General features: G+C 48.4%; 1 protein-coding gene across 8 annotated transcripts in view; it reads left to right on the top strand.

Moving 5' to 3' along the window:
- Nucleotides 1-20,431, top strand: part of TBC1D14 (TBC1 domain family member 14) — a 75,480-nt gene that overhangs the window by 47,825 nt on the left and 7,224 nt on the right. For 6 of the 8 annotated variants that reach the window (XM_081119841.1, XM_081119842.1, XM_081119845.1 and 3 more), the window contains 8 exons: nucleotides 4,500-4,618; nucleotides 5,614-5,696; nucleotides 6,913-7,030; nucleotides 8,878-8,984; nucleotides 12,285-12,365; nucleotides 13,763-13,857; nucleotides 16,683-16,754; nucleotides 17,596-17,724. In XM_081119841.1, the coding sequence (XP_080975967.1) occupies nucleotides 4,500-4,618; nucleotides 5,614-5,696; nucleotides 6,913-7,030; nucleotides 8,878-8,984; nucleotides 12,285-12,365; nucleotides 13,763-13,857; nucleotides 16,683-16,754; nucleotides 17,596-17,724 (804 nt within the window). Of the gene's footprint in view, nucleotides 1-239; nucleotides 299-4,499; nucleotides 4,619-5,613; nucleotides 5,697-6,912; nucleotides 7,031-8,877; nucleotides 8,985-12,284; nucleotides 12,366-13,762; nucleotides 13,858-16,682; nucleotides 16,755-17,595; nucleotides 17,725-20,431 lie in introns of those variants that run through there. The other 2 variants (XM_081119847.1, XM_081119846.1) reach the window with 2 other exon arrangements.

The following is a 20,431-nucleotide window of genomic DNA, read 5'->3' as shown; positions in this document are numbered from 1 at the left end:
CCCACCCCCATGCTTCCCCTGCAGGCTGCCTGGGTCCTCAGCCTGTGCAGAGGTGGTGCTGTGCTGTCACTGATGTGGTTCACGTCTGTCTTTTAATAAGTACCGCATGTGACCTGCCACTCTTTATTCCAGAATTCCTCCAGAACCCTCAGTAGTTATCGTAAAAGGTTAATCCTGATACTGTACACAGTTGAGTCAAAGGCCCTTTCTCTTCCAGCAAGGGGAGCTCTCCCAGAAGCCGGGGGCTTCTCCTGGCCAGGTTGTTAAAGTGATGGGCCATCTTTCAGCACCACAGCCTGTAAGTAGCATGGACTGCCCCTCTTGTCGCCCTTCCAGAAATAGTTCTTTACATCGTTTGAGAACTTGACCTTTTTTCTCTTATAACTGGCAAATTATACACTTAATTCAGGAGTCTAGTGCCCTTGTCCTTGCTGTTAGCACTGCTCAGATCATCCACATGCTGTAGGCCCTGCCATGGGATGCAGTTAACAGGCTCACTGCACCTCAGTTTACTCTGGCTCTGTAGTAAGTCCAGCTCTCTCCCCGCTCTCCTTGTCTGCCAGCTCTGGGTCGCTTGTTGAGATCATGAAATCCAGAGCCAAACAGTTTTCACTCAACATCGGTCTTCTTTCACAGCGCATGTGCTCACCCTGAATTAGCCCGTTCCTGTGCTTACTCCTCTCCTTCGTGGCTCAGATCTCCCCTGTCCTTCATCCACTCAGATGGCACCCTTTATGGGAGGCTTTGCTCTGTCCCCAGCCATGGGCACCCTGTCCTCGGGGCTCCTGCAGCACTTGGGTGCACGTGGCTTACTCTCATAGCAGTTTTCACGATCTGTCTTGGCTTCCTAGCCTCTGCTGGCATCTTACCTTCCCCTGCTAGAGTGAGCCCTTGAAGGCTGGGTTCTTGCCGTCTCCCAAAGGGCTGCGCCCCCTTTGGTCCCCTCACAAATGAGGCCCTTTTCCTCTCCCCATGCCTGCTAAGTCTGCTTTGCACATGGCCCCAGTGTGGAGCTGAGGTCCTGCTCATTTGCCCTTGCTTACTGCCTTTCTGGACCCTGTGCTGGGTCATCAGACCACATCCCACCCTACAACCTAGCCCCTCGTCAGGTGCAGCGAGTTTCGTTTGCTGCTGTCTCATTGGTGCTCGTCTTGTCTTCCCAGTAGGATACATGATGAGCCACTCAGGGCAGGGACTTAGCCTACTATGCTTCTAAATTAGTGGCTTTCAAACTTTTCTGACACGACACTCCCCCCAACCCTGTTAGACAATTTGAGACTCAGCGTACAGATAAAACTGGGTTTATAACTGGAACAAACTGGCCTTACTATATGCACTCCGATGCTTTTCATTGTTTGATTTAAAAAAAACACTCTGGCATGACCACTGAAGTTTATTAGCCACTAGAACTTCGAAGAACCCTGTTCTAAATTCCTTCTGTAGCAGGATGTTGGGATCCGTTGCAGTCGCTTGAATGGTCAATTTATACTGATGAGCACAAAAATGGAGGGCATTGTCACTGCTTTAGACCTAGAGGCTTCAAAACTTGATCCCAGAAGGGTCCCAAGAAGAGAAGAAACTTTGGAAGGATAAGTTGGGCTGGGGCTTCGACTGCGGTGACATTTACCCTGCACACGGAAAGGGCTCACACTTTAGTGGGCAACCGTGTGAAGTGTCATCTCATCATCACAGGAGTCCTTACAGTTGCTTCCATTTTATAGATGAGGAAACTGATGCTGAGACAGAAGCAAGATGATTTGCCTAAGGTCAGAGCCAGGACTTAGGGCCAAGTCCTTTGGCCTCCAAAGCCCTAGCTAGCTCTTGCCACATCCCAACGCTGATAACCCACAGCTGAAAGTTGTTTTTCCAGAGACTTATCTGCTCCTCTCCACCCCCAACCCCCAAGGAGCCTTAGAGTGAACAGTCCTCTTTCTCCTTTCTGAAGTTGGTTGTCTGGTTTGGAAAGTGAGCTCACTGTTGGCCTCTAGGTAGCTCTGGGGAGAGCTGGGTTTGGAGCAGGACACACAGCAACTTCCAGTGCCGTTCGTATTCTGAAATGCTGCTTGGAATTCTGAAAAGGCTCTCCCTGGGATTTCAGGCGTGGGCAGGCAGGCCAGGCCTCCTGGGGGTTTTTGTTTGTTTGTTTGTTTAATCATGTAATGCTCTCTGTGATTAAAACGTGTTTGTCCTGCATGTGCATTGAATTCGGTATTTGCAGGTTTGTCATAATTGAAGAGCTCCTTTAGACCGAGTGTGAATGATTGGATTACCCTGGGTCCTGTCTGTGAGTGGATTCTGGAGAGTGGCCATCGCTGAAAAATGTGGCTTCAGAGCCAGAACACTTGGCTGCTGATCCCAGCTCTCTGGGCCCCTACCTTCCCATCTGTGACGTGGAGATGATGGCAGCTCCTCCCTCCAAGGGCTGATGTGAAGGGAATGGGAAATTGAGCTAACTTAGTGCGTGTACAGCCCTTGAAAAGTGTCTGCTCTTTAACCTCAACTGCCTTTGCTGCTGCTTGTTAGTAATAGAGCTTCTGAGCTCTAACCCAAGAGACCTGATTGTGTTGGTCATGAATCAAGGCCTTGAACTCACTTTATTTCTCCTTTTCCTGTGCATGCTGTTTGCAGACTTTGCAGGGCTCCTTGATTGGCGCCTGGCCCTAGAGCATCTTTTCTGCTTCATGCAGTAAGTTGTCAGGTCGAGAGGAAGAAGGGTCGTGGCACCCAACAACTAGGGCAGCATTTCTCTGAGCCAGGGGCTGTGCTAACAGCCTCGTGAGCCTCTCCCCTGTCCTCGGTCCTGCAGGTCCTACCCCCCTCTTGCTGTGTCCTTGAGGACAGGTCAGCTACCATATCTGTAAAATGGGCTTATACTTAACCCTAGAACTCGTTATGGACATAAAGTGAGACAATGGGTATAAAGCACACGAGCAAATGGAAATGGGAGTCCAGATTCTGAGACGTCACACTTTGGGGCTAATATCTTTGGGCTTGGCATATAGTTCCTAGACCAGGGCCAGCCGATAAGTAGCACCTTATAGGGAATTCATCACTAATTCTTTTTAAAATGCGACACAGCTTCTGGTGGGTTTCCTATGAAGTCAGGATTGTGACACCCAGGCACTAGGTTTGAAGCTTCCCAAAGGCTGACCCTGCTACGTTGCAACGGAGTGCCTGGCACACTTGGGTGCTCGGGTGTTTGACTTGGTGGCAGAGGGCATCTGTTGTCTCAGGTTTTGGTAAGTGGAGGTAATTTTAGTATTTTAATGGAACCACTGTAAGTAAGGGTAAGCAGCGTTAACATGTGCAAACTTGTACATCCAGATGTACAGAAACTGCCCCGCCCACCTGCTTCGTGGCGCCCTCCCTCACGTAGCCTGCGTACTTGGGGGAGGTCATTTTCCCGTTTCACTTTCAGAAGCCTCTGTAGGTTTTCTGGCTGAGAATAATTGCTTGCCACATGATTTTGCCAGTAGCACCGCTCTTGGCAGCTGGTGTCAATAAAATTCATTTAGCAATTAATCATTTTTCACTCATGATACTACTACTGTTTTTATCCGGAATGGTTGTTTCAGTCTTAGGTTAACTCCTCATGTCTTTCCAGCTAGATTGTCTTAAGGGAGAGCCCTAAGAGCCTTGTTTATAATAGGCAACAAGAAAATATTGCGGTGTTTTTGTTGTTGATGTTTTTTTTGCAGATGGCTAAGGGTACACACACACACACACACACACACACAGTCTTTCAGAAGCTGGACTCTGGCGCCAACTTCCTTGGTCTCCTGAACTCTTCTGGTTGGGTGTGTGGAATGTGGGTCACCAGGTGCAACTGAGCTTTCGTGACCCAGCAGTATGGGGGCTGCTCTCAGGTTTCCAGGGCACGGCATAGTCATTTATATAACAACTCGCAGTGATGGCTTCATACAGAGAGTTTAAAAATTTCTTCTTTTGATGTTTCTGGTTTAAGAAAATGAAACAGCTCTATTTATGCAAAAGATTTTAACCTGTTCCTCATTTCAGAAAAGATTTAAAGGGCTAATAAATATACATCAAGTGCCATGGGGTAAAAGGAAGTGGGTTAAAAGTTTAGGATGGGAGTGTGTATATGAGATGAGGCCTAGGGTCAGGTGAATGCTAGAACTGGCCCTTGGTCTGGCTCTGAGATTCCCAGGGGTCACTGTAATAACCAGATAAAATTTACAGGAGAAGCAGAGGAGACCTGAGACGATGTTTGTGGGCCTTCAGAAAGGGGCAGCTGGGGTGATGAGGTCCTTGGTGACTTTCCCACCACTATGGGGAGCCCACTGTCCTCCTGTCATACAGTGATGGCTGGCAGTGCAGAGCTGAAAAACTTCCCTTGAAAGTTTTTCCGTCTGAGTAGCAAGAAATATTTTCCTGAAAATCAACCTAAAGGACTGCATAGCAAAAACCGTTCTTTCAGAAGGGCTTCCTCGTGTCAGAGTTGGCCAGGCCTGGAGGTAACCCTGGTGTCTTTGTTGTAGGAATGTGAAGACAAGGCTGGACGACCTAGCAGGCCGCCCTCCCCAAAGCAGAACGTGAGGAAGAACCTTGATTTTGAGCCACTTTCTACCACTGCACTCATCCTGGAAGACAGACCCGCGTGAGTCCTGAGAAGAGTCTGTAGGGTGTTTGCTTTAGTGCATAAGTGCAACTTGCTAATCAGTTACCTTTTCATTAGATAGGAACTAGGGACACAGAGGGAAGGAGAGTGAGCCGTAGCACTCATTAAAAATGCTGAGTTCCTCTTCATTCACTCTGTTAGTCAGCGTGCTCTAAGGGTCGTAAATGACTAATTTGGAAAACTGTCCTTTAACATGGAAGTTTTGCCCAGGATTTTCCAGTCAGGTGATTTTTCATTTTAATTTAACATTTTAAAATACGTAAGCAGCTATTATAAATTATAGAGTGGCTTGTAACTGCAAGGAAACACCAGAAGTGTACTTGAAGTGGGTGTTTTGGAGGCATCCCAGTACTGCAGAGCAGTGCCTGGACCAGTACTGGCTTATCTGGGATCCTTAGGAATAGGTGATCCTACTAAGCCCCTCCTCTGATGGCCATCTGTTTGATGGACTGCACATTTCTGGAAGAGTGTGCATTTTATTTTTAAAACAGGTATACACCAAGTTCAGATGCCTAGAACTATGGTGTACGTTTGTATATAAAAACCATGCCGATGAGCCACATAGCTAATGTGACACTTGCACACTGACACACCAGCCAGGAAGGAAATATGTTCATATGTGTTTGTGCGATATGCCGTTAGGGCCTCTCCTTCACTGACAACTGTTCACAGTTATTACTGTATTGCGGTCAAATCAAAAGATTAAGTCTTTATCTCTTGGAATTATAGGTAATTCTTATTTTCACTTCTTTCTGCTAATCTTTATACTTCAGATTTCATACAATGAGCTTATTTTACTTTTGTAAGAAAATGCTTTTAGTTTATAAAAGAGCCATGTCTTTGTAATCTTAACATATTTAGTTTTTGCTCTCTGAACTTTTCATTTTTTTTAGTAAGTAGTGCTTTGAGTTTTGATTCTCAAAGAATTTTATTTGATACTTATAATGGTGAGAAATCATTTCTTTTCTATCAAGAAATCTCCCGGCGAAGCCAGCTGAAGAAGCTCAGAAACACAGACAGCAGTATGAAGAAATGGTGGTTCAGGCAAAAAAACGAGGTAATGGAGTTGCCCGCGTGCTGGCTGTGCAGCACAGGGCTCCCTGTCTGCCTGGGTGTTTCCTTCTTCCCATCTGGAGCCCTAGAACCCAAACTGTGGTGAATGCTGTAGTATTTTAAAATTTATAATTTCCCACCAAAAATGACATGCTTCCACTCATGCCATTCCTGGTAGCTTTACTCAAGGTAATGCCACTTTGAATTTACACCAGAAAAGAGACTGTCCTGGGTAAGAGTGCTGGACTGGAGGAAGCCTCAGCCAGTAGTGATGGGCAGGTCTCTCCCTCTCTGGGCTCAGTTTTCCTTATTTACAAGATGTGATGGGCTTTGATAAAATCCCTCGCACATCCTATGATTCTAGGATGTTTGAAAACTATATGTGATAAACATATGTGGTCTCTACATACACTGGAATATTACTTAGCCTTAAAAGTAAGGAAATTCTGCAACGTGCCTCAACATGGGTGAACCTTGAGGATGTCAGGCTCAGTGAAATAAGCCAGTCACGAGACATAAACACTGATTTCACTTACTCGGGATCCTCAGAGCAGGCAGAATCATAGACGGAAGGTAGAATGGTGGTTGCCTGGGGTTGGGGGAGGAGGGAACAGGAAGTTAGAGTTTAACTGGTGCTGAGTTTCAGGTCAGGAAGATGAGAACATTCTGGAGTTGATGTTGGTGATGGTTGAGTAATGATGTGAATGTTAATGCTGCTAATTGTATACTTACAATGGTTAAAATGATAAATTTTATGTTTTGTGTATTTTACCACAATAAAAAATACTAAAAAGTATATGTAAATGAAATGCATGGTGTTTCTCAGAGTGGCTGTTGTGCACTAGGAGTTCTGCTCAGGCTGTGAGAGGTGAGGTGACAGGTTGTGCTGGGCAGAGGACACATGAGCGCTTCTGTCTATAACATTCTGTCTTTTGATTGAGGTGGTCGTTTCATGGGGTAGTCTATTTTGTGATAATTGATCGTGTTTTGTTTGCATACTTTTCTGTATATGTGCTATACTTTAAAAGCTTACTAAACGATGGTAACACCTGAGCGTTCTGAACTCCACACAGTGGAAACGCGTCCCGGGAGGGGTCTTGCTTCCCCCTCTTCAGTGTCATTCTGGAAGTTTGCTGCATGACTCTTGAGAAAAATCACCTCGCTTGAAAATGGTGGATACCAGCTGCCAGATGTTTTCTTGTTTTGATTGTGATTTCCAGAGCTGAAGGAAGCCCAGCGGAGGAAAAAGCAGCTGGAAGAACGATGCCGACTAGAAGAAAGCATTGGAAACGCGGCCCTTACTTGGAATAATGAGATCTTGCCCAACTGGGAAACCATGTAAGCTATGACAGTGGGCACTGCTGGCCTAACCCATTCCTTTCTAGAGTCTAGGTAGCAGCTGTACGAATTGTCAGTCATGCAGCCTTTGATGAAATGACCTAGAGTAAGTTACACAGTGTCTCCCTTCCCCCACCTTGGCTTGGGCCTATTGTCCCTTGCCTGGATCCTGTGACAGCTCCCCCTGCCCTCCTTCCAACTCATCTTCCATTCAGTAGCTAGAGGGATCTCTAAAGCCCAAGTCTGTATCATTTCTCCACTTATAGTTTCAGTGACTTGGAACTCCTCCCTTTCTCTGTAGCCTCCCCTTGGATCTCTCCTTCAGTTGGATGGAGCCCTCCATTAAGGAACCTCAGGGCCTTTGTGTGTGCCATTCCCTCCACCTAGAGTGCTCTTTCCCTGTAACTCTTCCTCCAGCTCTTTGTTCTTTAAAGCCCGGTCTTCTTGGGGGAAGACTTTCCTGTCCGGGTGGCTATAGAAGACCCCCCTGGATACACTGCTTCTGTCGTCCTCTGTCTGAGGATGGGGACTGGGTCTTCTCTGATGACAACCTCCAGTGGCTAGTACCCATCAGAGTCCGGCAGCTGCTGTCATGTTTACATCCGAGGGAGAGCTGTGGGTTGTTTCTTCCTGTGGGGCAGTGTGTGGACAGCAGGCCAGGCCCTTTCGGGCCTCCCCTCATCAGCAGGAGCTGCCAGGAAGCTTGGATGCTAGTTTCTCTTCTTTTTCTGTAGCTTTCAGCCTGAACCATATTTCAGGATGTGGGGGACTCACTCCTGGCACTTACCTATGTGTCACTCATCTCATTATGGGAGGTCAGATGGCCCCGTTGAGGGTGTCCACGAGCAAAACAAGCATTTCCCAGAGCCTGCTTTCTAGGCAGTGTCTTTAATAGGCTGGACAGTTCAGGAAAAACTTTTTCTCTAATGGTACCCGTGAGGTCCTCAACCTGTGGGCCATCTCCCTGTGTGGCTGCAGGGCCCGTCCTTGGTCCACCATGCACCGATGGTGTTTAATGTGTTCAGAGGCCCAAACTCGTCAGCAGCTGCCTGTGGTGCACCAGCTGGGTTCCAGGCACAGGGCCTGGTGTCACTGTGCATCATCCTGCTAATCTCCATGGCAGCCCTTTGGGGGAGACTTTTGTCATTTGGTGTGGGAGAGAAGTTATTTGCTCGGGGTGCCACAGGAAAGCATGGAGTTGGGGTACAGACCTGTTCTGCAGCTTTAGCCTGTGCTCCCCCACAGGGCTGTGTTGAGCACCAGGGAGTCTTTGACACCTTGTCCTAGTGTGCTGGCTGTGAGAGTCGTGAGCAGGGGACCTCAGAGACTCTCAGCAGCTGAGAACATTCTGAGTTAGCAGAGTTCTCCTCTGCCATTAGAGTTTGGCAGCTATCCCCTGGGATCTCCACCTGCCCTGTACCTGCAGCTCCATAGCAGTCCTCCTGCCCCCCCCCCCCTCCCCGCCCAGGTATTAGCAGTTCCTGCAGCAGCAAGCTCAGTTCTTGCTGCTGTGCTTTCTGCTCAGAAAGACCTTCCCATCACCTGCTCAAACTCCTACCGGTTACTGAGGACTTGGCTCCTGAATAGTGTGCCCTGCGCCCCTCTAGTATGTGGTGCCGCTGCCTGCTTGGGCCATGCCCTTGGTGTGCCTATCACAGTAGTTGCCCCGTGGAGATCGTCATTCATGTTCTGGTCTTTGTGGAACACTGGACTGTAAGCCCCCTGAGGGCAGGGCTGCAACATACCCGTGTGTCCCCTGCTCCTGTGGTTTGGGGCTAGGCACACAGGTAGACAGATATTTCTTCATTGAGAACAGACTCATAAACTCCTGCTTCCTTTCTGTCCAGGTGGTGCTCTAGGAAAGTTCGAGACTTATGGTGGCAGGGGATCCCTCCCAGTGTGAGAGGCAAAGTCTGGAGCTTAGCCATTGGCAACGAGTTAAACATCACCCATGGTGAGTGCTTGCATTATCATAGGCTTGGGAAATTTCCCCCCAACCCACACCCACACCCCCTGGGTCCTGTGGCTTCTGTCTCATCTGCCCTGCTGTTAGGAAGAAAGGACACCATTGCCATGAAGCTGTGTCTTTTGAGAGTCCAGGTGACTCTCCTCCAGGAGGGAGAGACTTCAGTTACCTGGCAGTTCAGAGAAATCCCTGCCTTTTTCCTGAAACCTCTCGTCTTCCCTGAGGAGACACGGTAGCACCAGGGAGGTGGGCCTGACATCATGTCACAGCATCAGTGGGTGGGTCACATTAGGATCTCTTCTCAGAGTTCTGTGGGGTGCAAGCCTGATCTTGACATGAGGTGGTAGGGCGATGGTTTCTTTCTCTGAGGTGCAGATCGTATTTGGGGTACTGTTGCTTTATGTGGCATTTTTCCAGGCAGCTTATATATAAGCACCTGTAGAAGGGCAGCATACTGCACCCGACTGGGTGCTTGAGGTTCTAGTAGCCTTGGTGTAGACGGGAAGGTGAGATCCGGAGTCACCTTTCCTAGGGCTGGCTGTCTTGCCCTGTGAGTTCACTCAGTCTGTGTGTGCCTCTCCCCTGCCTGCGTGCCCTGCACTCCCTCCTTCTGTGCCTGGCACTGTGTGCCCGGGTCGAATCAGGCCAGGAGCTCACGGCCTTGCAGTTATGTGCTTAATAACTGGTGGTGGTTACATTTTACTTTTTTCTTCCTCCCTTCTCATCTCCATGTTATCCCCACCCAGTAAATGCCTGTGGAATCAGTGGTAGATCGAAGGCCTTTGAGTCGAGAGGAGGCAATTTGTATCTCCTCTAAGTACCTGGGCTTCCTGTTACTATTGTTCTTACCCTGTGAGACTCACCCACCCCATGGTTGCAGCCGTGGCTAGTCGCTGTGCTCTGTCTTAAGTAGTGCCACCTGGTTGGGTGGGTGGGGACTGGCTTCTGTTGGAAGTGACCTCCTCATAGCTCCATTTTTGGCTAATCTGTACCTGTCAAAAATTGAATATCTTTACGTGAGAAGAAGTATAACAGTTAACTTGTGAAATATGTAGTTTTTTAAAAGCATTCTCAGAAGTAGAGGTTTGGAGAAATTGCTGAGCAGTTACTTCAGTCTTTGTTCTGAAAGTTTTCTAAACTATCAACAATTCTGTCTAAGTCTGTTGAGTGTGGTGCAGAGTAGCATGTGTGCATGTGTGTGCGCATGCTCAATTTTTGGTACTCACTGATCGTGGCTTTTATTTATTTTAAAATATGTTTGGGTTGGTTTTATTTAAATTAAAATGTTCTATGGACCATATCAGTAGATTGGGCTAAACAGCTAATTAATCAGTTCCATGTCATGAAAGTTTGTCTAAATCCTGATACTGGCTCATTTTACTTAAATTGCACCTTTCTTGTATGATCAGCTGCCAGGTGTCAGTTGCTTCCACTGTTGTGCTTGGGAAGCTGGAGCCTCGGCTGTCCTGCTCTCCACTCTGTCCCCATGCCCAGCACAGCTCTCCGCACACGGCAGCCTTCAGGAAGAATTTGTTGGGTGGGTGGATGGATGGATGGATGCCACCTTACTGGATCCTACTGATCTCTGTTTCACTGCATACTTAAGCTAGTATAAGAATACAGGTGATTTTGAAGTCCAGAGGTTGAGGCCAGGCACCGTGCTTGGTTCTTACTTACGTGTCTTTTTTGACAATGACAGCAGGTATTGTTGACCTTGTTTTCCTTTGGGAAAGGTGAGCATCCTGGAAAAGGGATTATGGGCCGCCCCAGCCTCATGGCGGGTGTGGTAGAGCCAGGGTCCCAGTGCTAGCCCTGCCAACTTGAGCCCATGGCCGACTTGGGAAGCCCCAGAGTTTTGCTCTTTTTGTGGTTCTGCAATTGGAAACTTTTACTGAAAGTCACCCCAATAGTGTTAAAACTTCATTCTCAGGAAAGCCAGCCTTGTACTCTGGAAATGGGTCTGGGAAGAAGGTGTTCACTGTCCTAACATCCTCCGCCCCAGCCCACACACACACGCCAGTAAAGCCTGGAGATAGTTTACCCCGAGGCAGCCAGCATCTGTGCATTAGCTGTCAAATGCCTCATCTGGGAAGTGGTTCCCAGGAGGCAGGGGCCCGCCACACACTTGTTTTCCTTCATCTCCTACCAAAATGATCAAGGCTGAGCCCACCTCCTGGAAGCCGAGAGCAGGCAGAGGCTCCCAGACCCTCTAGCCTCCAGCTCAGCACTCATGAGCGTCGAGTTACGATGCCCTCTGCCGTCTGGTAATGGTGATAAGAGGAAGTTGTATTTCATAGTGTACTTTCTTCTGTCTGGCCAACTAGCGTAGATTGTAAGTCGGGTCCTACGCAAGGCTAGAAGAGGGTCATTCATCAAGATGTTACTTGTTGGAGCACAAAAGACTGTGACTTATATTTTAATAAATTAACATGCACTGCCTGGAAGGCAGGTGTGCTCTGCTCTTTTCCAAAAGTAGTGATGAGAAAGGGAAGTGATAAGAATCCTCTGGGTAACTGCAGTTCAAGTCAGTGATCGTTAGTGACCCAGGACTGCGGTGGTTGGGACGCACAGAGCCTGAGGGGCCTTGGCACCGGGGACTGGGTGGGCAGGGTCTCCCTGGGCTCTGTCTTCACCTTCATTTTCGCCCCGGAAGAATGGGGCTGGAGACACCCATGGAGGGCTGTGTGCAGTAGTAAAATTTGTGAGCATGAGTTGTTTCACTGTCATTACCAAACTCCCCAAAGAGAAGGATTACTGAGGAAATAGGCCCAAGTGTGGAGGCGCTCGTGGGGGACCTGTCTTGTACTTCTCTGCCACAGGGTCCCTTTTCTGGAAATGTTTGCCTGTTTTATTTATACCCCTCCCTCATTCTGGCGCCACGGGGATCCGACGGGCTCTGCTGGCCTCTCCCTCCCCTCACCAGGCAGGTGGTCATTGGCCGTTTTGGCCTGTTTGCTCTGGATGCACATGTGGAGGCGGGACCCTCGCGGTCCTACCCCGAGGAGCTCGTGGTCTGGCAGAAGTGATGGGCTCACAAACCAAATGCTGCCTGGGTGGGCCCTGCAACAGAAGTGACTACCAGGCACTGTGGTGCTTTGTGGTTCTGTCTTTGTATATGGTGATGTCTTTAGACAATAGAAGGACCTCCGGCCACGTTGGGGGTGAAGTAGCCTTAGTAAGTGTGCAGTCTGCAGTTGAACTCTCGATACTCCAATGCGGCAGTGGTGTTTCTGAGGTGACAGGTGCTCACGTGTGCATGGGACGCTCAGCCTGAGGCTTTTCTTCCAGAGCTCTTCCACATCTGCCTCGCCCGAGCCAAGGAGAGGTGGCGGTCCTTCAGCACAGGCGGCGCTGAGGTGGACAGTGAAGGTAGGCGCTGGGCTGGCGGGCGCTCTGGCCAGTGGTGAGCGTAATCACCACCTAACAGGGGGCTTACTTAACCCAGGTAGTGCTTGGTGTGAAGTTACAAAAAACTTCATGGAAGAGGGTGGTTTATTAGATCCTTGCCCAGGGATATGTTTTTATTAATTTTCAGAGAGGAATGGGGGGGGAGAGAGAGAGGGAGGGAGGGAGGGAGGGAGGGAGGGAGGGAGGGAGACATTGATGTGAGAAACGTCAGTTTGTTGCCTCCAGCATACCTCCTGACTGGGGATCGAGCCTGAAACCCTTTTTTATCTTCACCCAAGGAGTGAGGATATTTTTCCATTGATTTTTATTTTTTTTAGAGAGAGTGGAAGAGAGAGGGGAGAAGGAGAGAGAGGAGAGAGAGAAATGTCGATGCAACAGACATATGGATTGGTTGCCTCCTACACATGCCTGAATCAGACCTGCTACCCAGGTACATGCCTTTGACCAGGAATTGAACCCGAGACCCTCCAGTGTGCAGACCAACGCTCCAACCACTTAGCTATGCCTGCCAGGGCCAGAAACCTCTTTGATGTATTGGACAATGCTCCAACCAACTGAGCTACCCAGGCAGGGTTGGAAAAGGGACTTCTTATTTTTTTTAGCAAACCAGCTAAAGAAAAAACTTTTATAAGAAAGAGAACGTACCAGGTCCTGTGAGGTGTTTTTGTGTCCATACATGCTGGAGCGCCGGGTGTAACCACTGTCCCTTCCTTCATTCCTGTTCACGGGCCGTGCAGCAGCCTGGCACCCAGGGTCACTTGAGCGTTGGCTTCTAGAAGAGCCTGGAACTGCTTGAAGACCTAGAGCCCTGCGTGTTGGCTACGTTATGCTGCTAGAGTCTATAACACACAGTGACACTTCTGTTGGTTCAGTGGTATCTTTTTTTACTGACCTTTTTAAATACCATCTAAGTGGCATTAAAATTAAAAAAATAGAAACTCATTCATGAGTACTTGTTAGAACTAGTACATGAGTGTCATACTGCCACACCTCCCAGGTATTCTGAGTTTATACCAGTGCTGTTTTAGGTCAGATAATGATTCCCTATTGTTTTCTGTGCCTGAAATTAATTTGAGTATATTTCCTCGCTTGTTCTTATTGCTCCACTGACTGTTGGGTGACAGGTGGTATCAAATGAGACTTATTTCAGACTCTAGAAAATACCTTATGACAATATAGGTGGTGCTGCATGGTATTTGCTGTTAAAGTAAGAAACTCTGCAAACTGTTGGTTTGAGTTGTAATCAGGTCGGGTTATGTCCAGAGAACTTTTCCTCATTTCACTCCTGTAAAACCTGAGCCTCTGGTTGCGCTGCGTTCTGCCTCTGAGAGGTGTCGTGACTGTTGGTCTTTTGGCAGATGCCGCATTTTCAGCAGCAGACAGAGAAGCCAGCCTGGAGCTGATTAAACTGGACATTTCTAGAACATTCCCTAACCTCTGCATTTTCCAGCAGGTAGGTGGTGGTGATTTGTTGCTTTTAAGTATGTTTGTCTAAAATTCACAGATGTCGAACTGCATATATTACAGTCAAGTTTGAGAAGTACTTGGGTTTTTTAGGTGGAGGGGTCGCAGGGGGAGGGTGGGTCTTAAGTTAAATTGAGACTTTTAAAAATAAGAGTAACTGATGCTTTCCAACAAATAGTTAATGGGGCCATAGTTCTGCTTCAAAGGCAGTTCTGTCCTTTCAAAGTTTATGTGTCAGAAGCCTCTCTAGGGCCCAGGAAGGCCCTTGTGTGGCCCCTCTGACAGTGTGGCCCTAGAGGCTGCTTCTGTTGTCAGAACTACATGCTTTGCTAAGTGCTCCAGCCTGGGATAGAAGGGGAATCCTTGGCTGCCTTTGGGAGTAGTTAGGTGGGGTTTCTGAGCAGTTAGGCCAGCAGGTACACCACCAGGCACTGAGGCCAGTGTGGAGACAGGATGGAATGTTCTCTTTCGGGTGGCAGTGTAGAGAAAAGTGGTGGTTCCCGTGGGCCTGTGAGTACAGTACAGGGCTCGGCTGCCAGCAGCAGGCTCTGGAGGCATTGGGGCAAAGGTGTCTGAAGACCTCCTTCAGCCAGCAGACATTTACCTAGGGGTTTCTGACTCCTCCCTTGCCCAATGTATAATGGTTTCTGCCAGCTCTGCCTCTGACATATTTCTGAGTCTGTCCCTTAGCTGTTCTCACTGCCTTTACTTGGTTCAGATTCTCATCTTTGTGGATCACTGCACCTGCCTCCACCGCATCCCCTGACCTCCTCCACCTCTGTCCAGTCACCTCACAACCTCCAGAGTAGCCTTGGAGTGCCTAGTCTGACTCGGTCATGCTTGTGTTTCTAGCACCAGAGGAAACCAGGAAGGGGTAGTGGAGTGAACTAGAACAGGTCGGTTAAGGGGCCAGTCAGCTAGAATGAGGCAGAAAATGTAGAGGTTTTACACTTGGGCTTTACAAAAATGTAGGTGTGTCCCGGGCACACTGACAGCACAGGAGTGAAGGTTCGCTCCCCTTGTGGTGCAGCATGGGGAAGGGTCAGAAATGGTGTCCCTGGGGAAGTGGCTCTCAGGCTGTGCTTGTACTAGATTTGAAAGACAATCTGCCAGAGAATGGAAAGACAGTCCTGGCAGAAGGACTAGAATGGAAGCATCAGACCACTGATGGGCCAGGGAATTCTGGTTCCTTCGGGAGAGAACCTTGCTAGAGGAACAGAGGCAGTGCAATTTAGTTCCATGTGCTCTCCTTCCAACTGGCTGCTCTCTGAGCTGGGAGCCCACTGCAGGCTGCTTCTGCTCTGGAGGGAAGAGTGGAAGGGCAGAGCTTTGGCTGAGAAGGGCATTCAGGGCACCGGGACTGGGTCCTGAGGGGCTGAGGCCTGTACAGCTAAGGTCCAGCCTTTCCTGCACCCAGGACCCAGACAGTCTCCTTCTTCATGGAGCATCTCTTGCAAACCAGCTTCATGGACTTTGGGAGTCACTGGGTGATTATCTTGGTGCGGAAAGAGGAGGAAGAGCAGCTTAGGGGTCTCTTTGGGGGACAGGAAAAATGGCTTTTCTCTTTCCCTCTGGGTTCCTTTGGGTATGCCCCCCTCAGTCTGTGGTTCCCAAAGTTCTAGATTTCATAAATGGGCAATATTAAAAAAACAAAGAGTGGGAAACAGCAAGATGTCCAGAACTAGTTAAGGGCATTTAAAATAAGGAGCTGTTGTCTACTACCACCCCGTCTTCATCAAAGAAAGGACATTTAGTGCCAGAGGAAGACTTAATCTCAATGGTGGAAACCTGTTCAGTTGAAAACACTTAGTGTTAACAGTTCAGTACAGCACTCTGTATTTCTCATTTGGCCTTGGATCAGCTGTGACCTGGTGACAGTTGGTGAGGTCACCAGTCCTCAGGTGGGCATTTGGTGCTGCCACCGAGGCCCTGTCCTGTGCCCCCTCTCACCCTCTAGTCCTGGATGTCGTCTTTCTTACCTTCCCATTGCCGGGTTTTCCTCTTGGTCCCTCTGTGTTCTGGAAGTCTGTTTTCTTTCTGTGTCAGAATGCAGTGATTTGGGCCACATAGTCACCTGTGCAGTGCCTTCCTAGTCACGCACCATGTGTACTTTTTATTTCTCGTGTTCACTAGGCACATGGAAGGCGTGGACAGTAAGGGTTTGATCTGGACTGAGCCACCCTCACAGTGTGCGTGGGCACCGGCATCAGCGTGAGGCACCTTTCTTCCGCGCCCAACAAGGGAAAATACACTGTAGCACCTAGATGTTTAGAAAGAGTTACAGGAACAAATGGAACTCGTGGCGGGGTGGGAGAGCCGGGAGGATGTTTGGAATAAAATGGAGGCTGTTAGGACTTAAGATTTAGAGAGTGTTTCCTAAACCTGCCATATCAAAAAGCACAGAAGCAAAGGCGGCGGTAGGCAGGGAATGGTCAGGTTGAGGGGCACAGCTGGGAGGCAGGGTCGGGACAGCAGTCGGCGCTGCCCTGCTCTGGGACCTTGGGACCAGGTTGTCCGTAGGACTCTGAAGGGGATACAGTTATACAGCAGGAGCCAAACGGTGTTTTTCTGGCTCAGACCTGACCCACCAGCTTTCTCAGAGCAGCTTGGTAGATTGGCTGCAGACTCGCTTGCTAAGTGGATGGGTAGTTAATTCGTTAACTTATGTGATACACGTGGAGCTGCTGGCCTCTGCTTGGCAACTGGCCCCTCTTCCGCGCACAGCGGCATGGCGGCTGCGGCCGCCGCCCTGAGGGTCTCCTGAGCACTAATGAGACGTCTGCATGTGTCCTTTTGGTGTGTTGGTCCTTCCAGGGCGGCCCGTACCATGACATGCTGCACAGTATTTTGGGCGCTTATACTTGTTACCGACCGGATGTGGGCTATGTAAGTGAACTTTTTGATATTTTACCATGCTTATACATTTTACAGAGGAAGTCAGAATATTCCTGGAACATCTTAGCTGCAGGTGTCAAGTCGAATGCCCTCATTTCTGTTGAGTATGAGAAGTTTCATGGGCAATGAGCTACCTGTTTCCTTGTAAAGAAACTGACCAGACACAGCTGCCTGTGAAATTTGTCACATTGTAATTTGATCTGGTTTTTTTTTTGCATGCATTTTTCCCAGTATTAAATGAAGAAAAAGCCTTTAGCGCAGGGGTGGGGGACCTCTGGCCCACGAAATCACTTGGTCTAGCCCTGCCAAGGCAACCGCAGGCAGGACTCAAAATTCAATAAACCTAGGAGTTCTTCTCATAGCTAATTTTTAAGTTGATAGTTTTGAATGGCTGCTAATGATGTTATAAATATCTAAATGGCCCTTGGCAGAACAAGGTTCCCCACCCCTGCAGCAGTAACTGTTTTAAAATTGCTGCTGCTGTGTGTGTGCACGGTCCAGGCATAGCACATCAAGTTAGACGCACATCTCCATGGCACCTGGCAGCTGCGTCTAGGGGCAGTGTCTCAGGGGCAGGTGCAGAAGGAGGGTCAGTGTGTGGTGTTCCATATGGACATGGGGGGGTAAGAGAGCAGACAAGGGGCTGATGTGGCTGCGTAGGGCGTCCTGGTAAGAGCAGGTCAGGATCGAGGCTGGCAGCTCAGCTTTGGGGGGCGGCTGTGGGTGGGTGGCTTTTAGTAGCAAGGGCGTTTGGGTTCTTCTTGTCATGGGATGAAAGAGTTGCCTGGCCATGCGGCTGCTGTGAGTTTAACACCCCTCTCTCCTCCTTCAGGTTCAGGGCATGTCCTTTATTGCTGCGGTGTTGATCTTGAACTTAGATACTGCAGATGCCTTCATCGCTTTTTCTAACCTTTTGAATAAACCCTGTCAGATGGCGTTTTTCCGAGTGGACCATGGCCTTGTGAGTATCCCCTGTGTGTGCCGTGGTACAGTGTCTTCACACAGCAAGAACTGTCCAGTCAGCTGTCTTTTCAGTGGAAAAGAATACATTTTTGCCTCTACTTAGAGGGATTTAGAATAAGAGCACTTGGAGGGTATTTTGGGGATTGTGTTGAATTTTGAAAACACATGGTTATAGCCTTGTGTATGGATTTCTGAATACATTCTTTCAGGAAATGTTTCTGAAGATATATTCTCCACACAGGGAGGGGCTGGCTCCTGCACAAGCATGCACACCTTGTGTGGAGAGTAGTCTCTGCATGTGGGTCTGCCACAGAGAGCGTGGCGTAGTTGCACCATCTTGCTGCTGACTGTCATGCTGGGATGCTGCTCCATGCAGAGCGCTCACACAAGGGACAGGAGACATGTTAAGGGCAGCTGCTTTATGGACAACGGCAGCGGTGTGTTCAGTACACTGCTGAGGACACTTGGATCAATGGAGGGTCCCATTCACTCAGCTCCATCTTTGTGCCGAGCAGTGCGCACAAAACTGGCTGTGGTTGCCCTGGGAGCCCCTCACATGCTTCCAGAGGCGGGTCCTCTGTGTGGTGCTGATGGGGACACGAGGCTCCGAAATAACAGACCTATACCTGTTCATTGCTCAGGCAACACATACATTTTTTAAAAACTAAAAGTATTTTAAAACTGCTGCTAAGTGGGTGGCTGTTAAAGGAAGTATAAATTGGCAGAATCCTTTGTAAGAAATTTGGTGTTAAGTATCAGTAGCAGTAAATGGTGGTATGTAATTCTGCTTGTAGGAATCTAAGAAAGTCAAAGTGTGGACCAAGCATTATACACCAAGATGGTTGTCACACAATTGTTTATAATTATTTAATAATAATTACAAATTATATTTCAGTGTGAAAGTGAAAAGCTTTAAAAATGGGGTTTAGGGGAATACAGAACGGTTGATTGAAATCTGGTGATATATCCAGTGCAATAACAATGTTTGCAAGGAATCATACTATAGAAAAGTATTTAAGGTGAAATGCTAATTTTTCAAAAGTATGTAGAATAGAACATACACCACCATGGCTCCCATGTCTAACTGTAAAAGGACACACACCACAGCACTTACAGTGGTGATGAATGGTCTCGATTGTTCCTGAGATTCTTAAGTTTCTACAGTGGGCATTTGTGGATACTACTTTCACAGTCTGGAAAAAACTTTTCATATATAATAAAATTATTTACGTCTAAGTAGCTCCTAATTTTGAAGATTAAGACCCTAGCTTTCTCTTTGGCAACATATGCTAAAAACTGTACTTAAGAATGTTAGACTAATATGGAAAAATCATAGAATTGTAATGTTGAGTGGAACCTTCATTTATAGCAGGGTCTCTCAGCAGTAGTGGTGTTGACATTTGGGGCTGATGTCTATGGTGGGGGCTGTCCTGTGCATTGGACAGCATCTCTGACCTCTACTTGCTAGATGCCAGTAGCACTTCCCCCTCGCTATGACAACCAAAACCCCCCTCAGACATGGACAGATATCCCCTGGGAGGCAGAGTCCCCCCGTTGGGAACCTCTGGTTTACAGCATGACCGGCCGCCACTCATTAAGGTGAGCAGGCAGCACCCGAGAGCCTTCACCTGCCCACATGCATCCTGCTTGCAAATGTGGAGCAGAACCGGGCCTCCTGCCTCTCGGCTAGTCACCCCATCCAGGGGCAGCTGCTGTGTCATACCACTCCTCTGCCCTGTGCATTTGTTTCCCTACAGGCCCTGTAAGATACAGGCTATGCAGGCTCTCTTCTCCTTGAGTGTCTCCTCCCTCACTGTGTTCTAAAGCTCAGGCAGTGTTGCCCGTGCCTGAGATATCAGTGTTGCGTACCTGGGAAATGCTGGGGCTGGGAGTGAGGCGTGCATGTGTATCAGGCCATTTAGCCAGTCAATTCCTTCTGGCTTCTAGAAGAGATGAGCCTTAAAGACTCGGCCTTTGCAGTAGGACAGACACAGTCAGGTCCCAGCGACACACTAATGTGACATTATTGCATGTTATGTAACTGCTCTGGGTTTCAGCTTTCTTATCTAGGTAAGTTGGAGAAATAAGATGTAGCTAGTGGTGTTACTGTGAAGTTTGGGGGTAGTGTTTACAAGCATACTTGAGCTACTGCGGGTTCAGTTCCCCACCACCACAGCAGAGCAGCATCTCAGCAAAGAGAGCCATGGAAGTTTGCTTTTCCAGTGCATATAAAATTGTTTTTACTGTGCTGCAGTTGGTTAAATGTACAGTAGCACTGTGTTTAAAGCACTGCACACCCCAGTTAAAGAATACTTCATTGCTAATACTTGCTAACCATCACCTGAGCCTGTTGGGAAAATGGCGTTGATGGACTTGCTCAACATAGGGCTGCCACCAGCTTTTGGTTGTAAACAGCAGTGTCTGTGAAGGCAGTGAAGTGGAGCGCGGCACACGAGGTGCACCTGCGTCAGACATGCCTGCGTGCACTGTGCCCCCCATTACCCGGCAGACTGTGTCCTTAGCAGTTGCACAGGGAGGCAGCTGTGGGATTCCAGTAGTAGAGGCATGTTGACTTGTTTTGTAGGTGGGAAATGTACTGGTGCTTAGTTTACTAGTGTATTCCATACTGTCTCCCCAGATGTTGACTTGTAGGGGGGAAACGTGGGCTGGCGCTTAGTTTATTAGTGCATTCCACACTGTCTCCC

This window comes from Miniopterus schreibersii (assembly GCF_964146895.1).
Source record: "Miniopterus schreibersii genome assembly, chromosome: 1".
Taxonomy (NCBI): Eukaryota; Metazoa; Chordata; class Mammalia; order Chiroptera; family Miniopteridae; genus Miniopterus; species Miniopterus schreibersii.
Note: the sequence above shows the minus strand (reverse complement) of the source record. Positions and strands in the feature narration are given on the sequence as shown.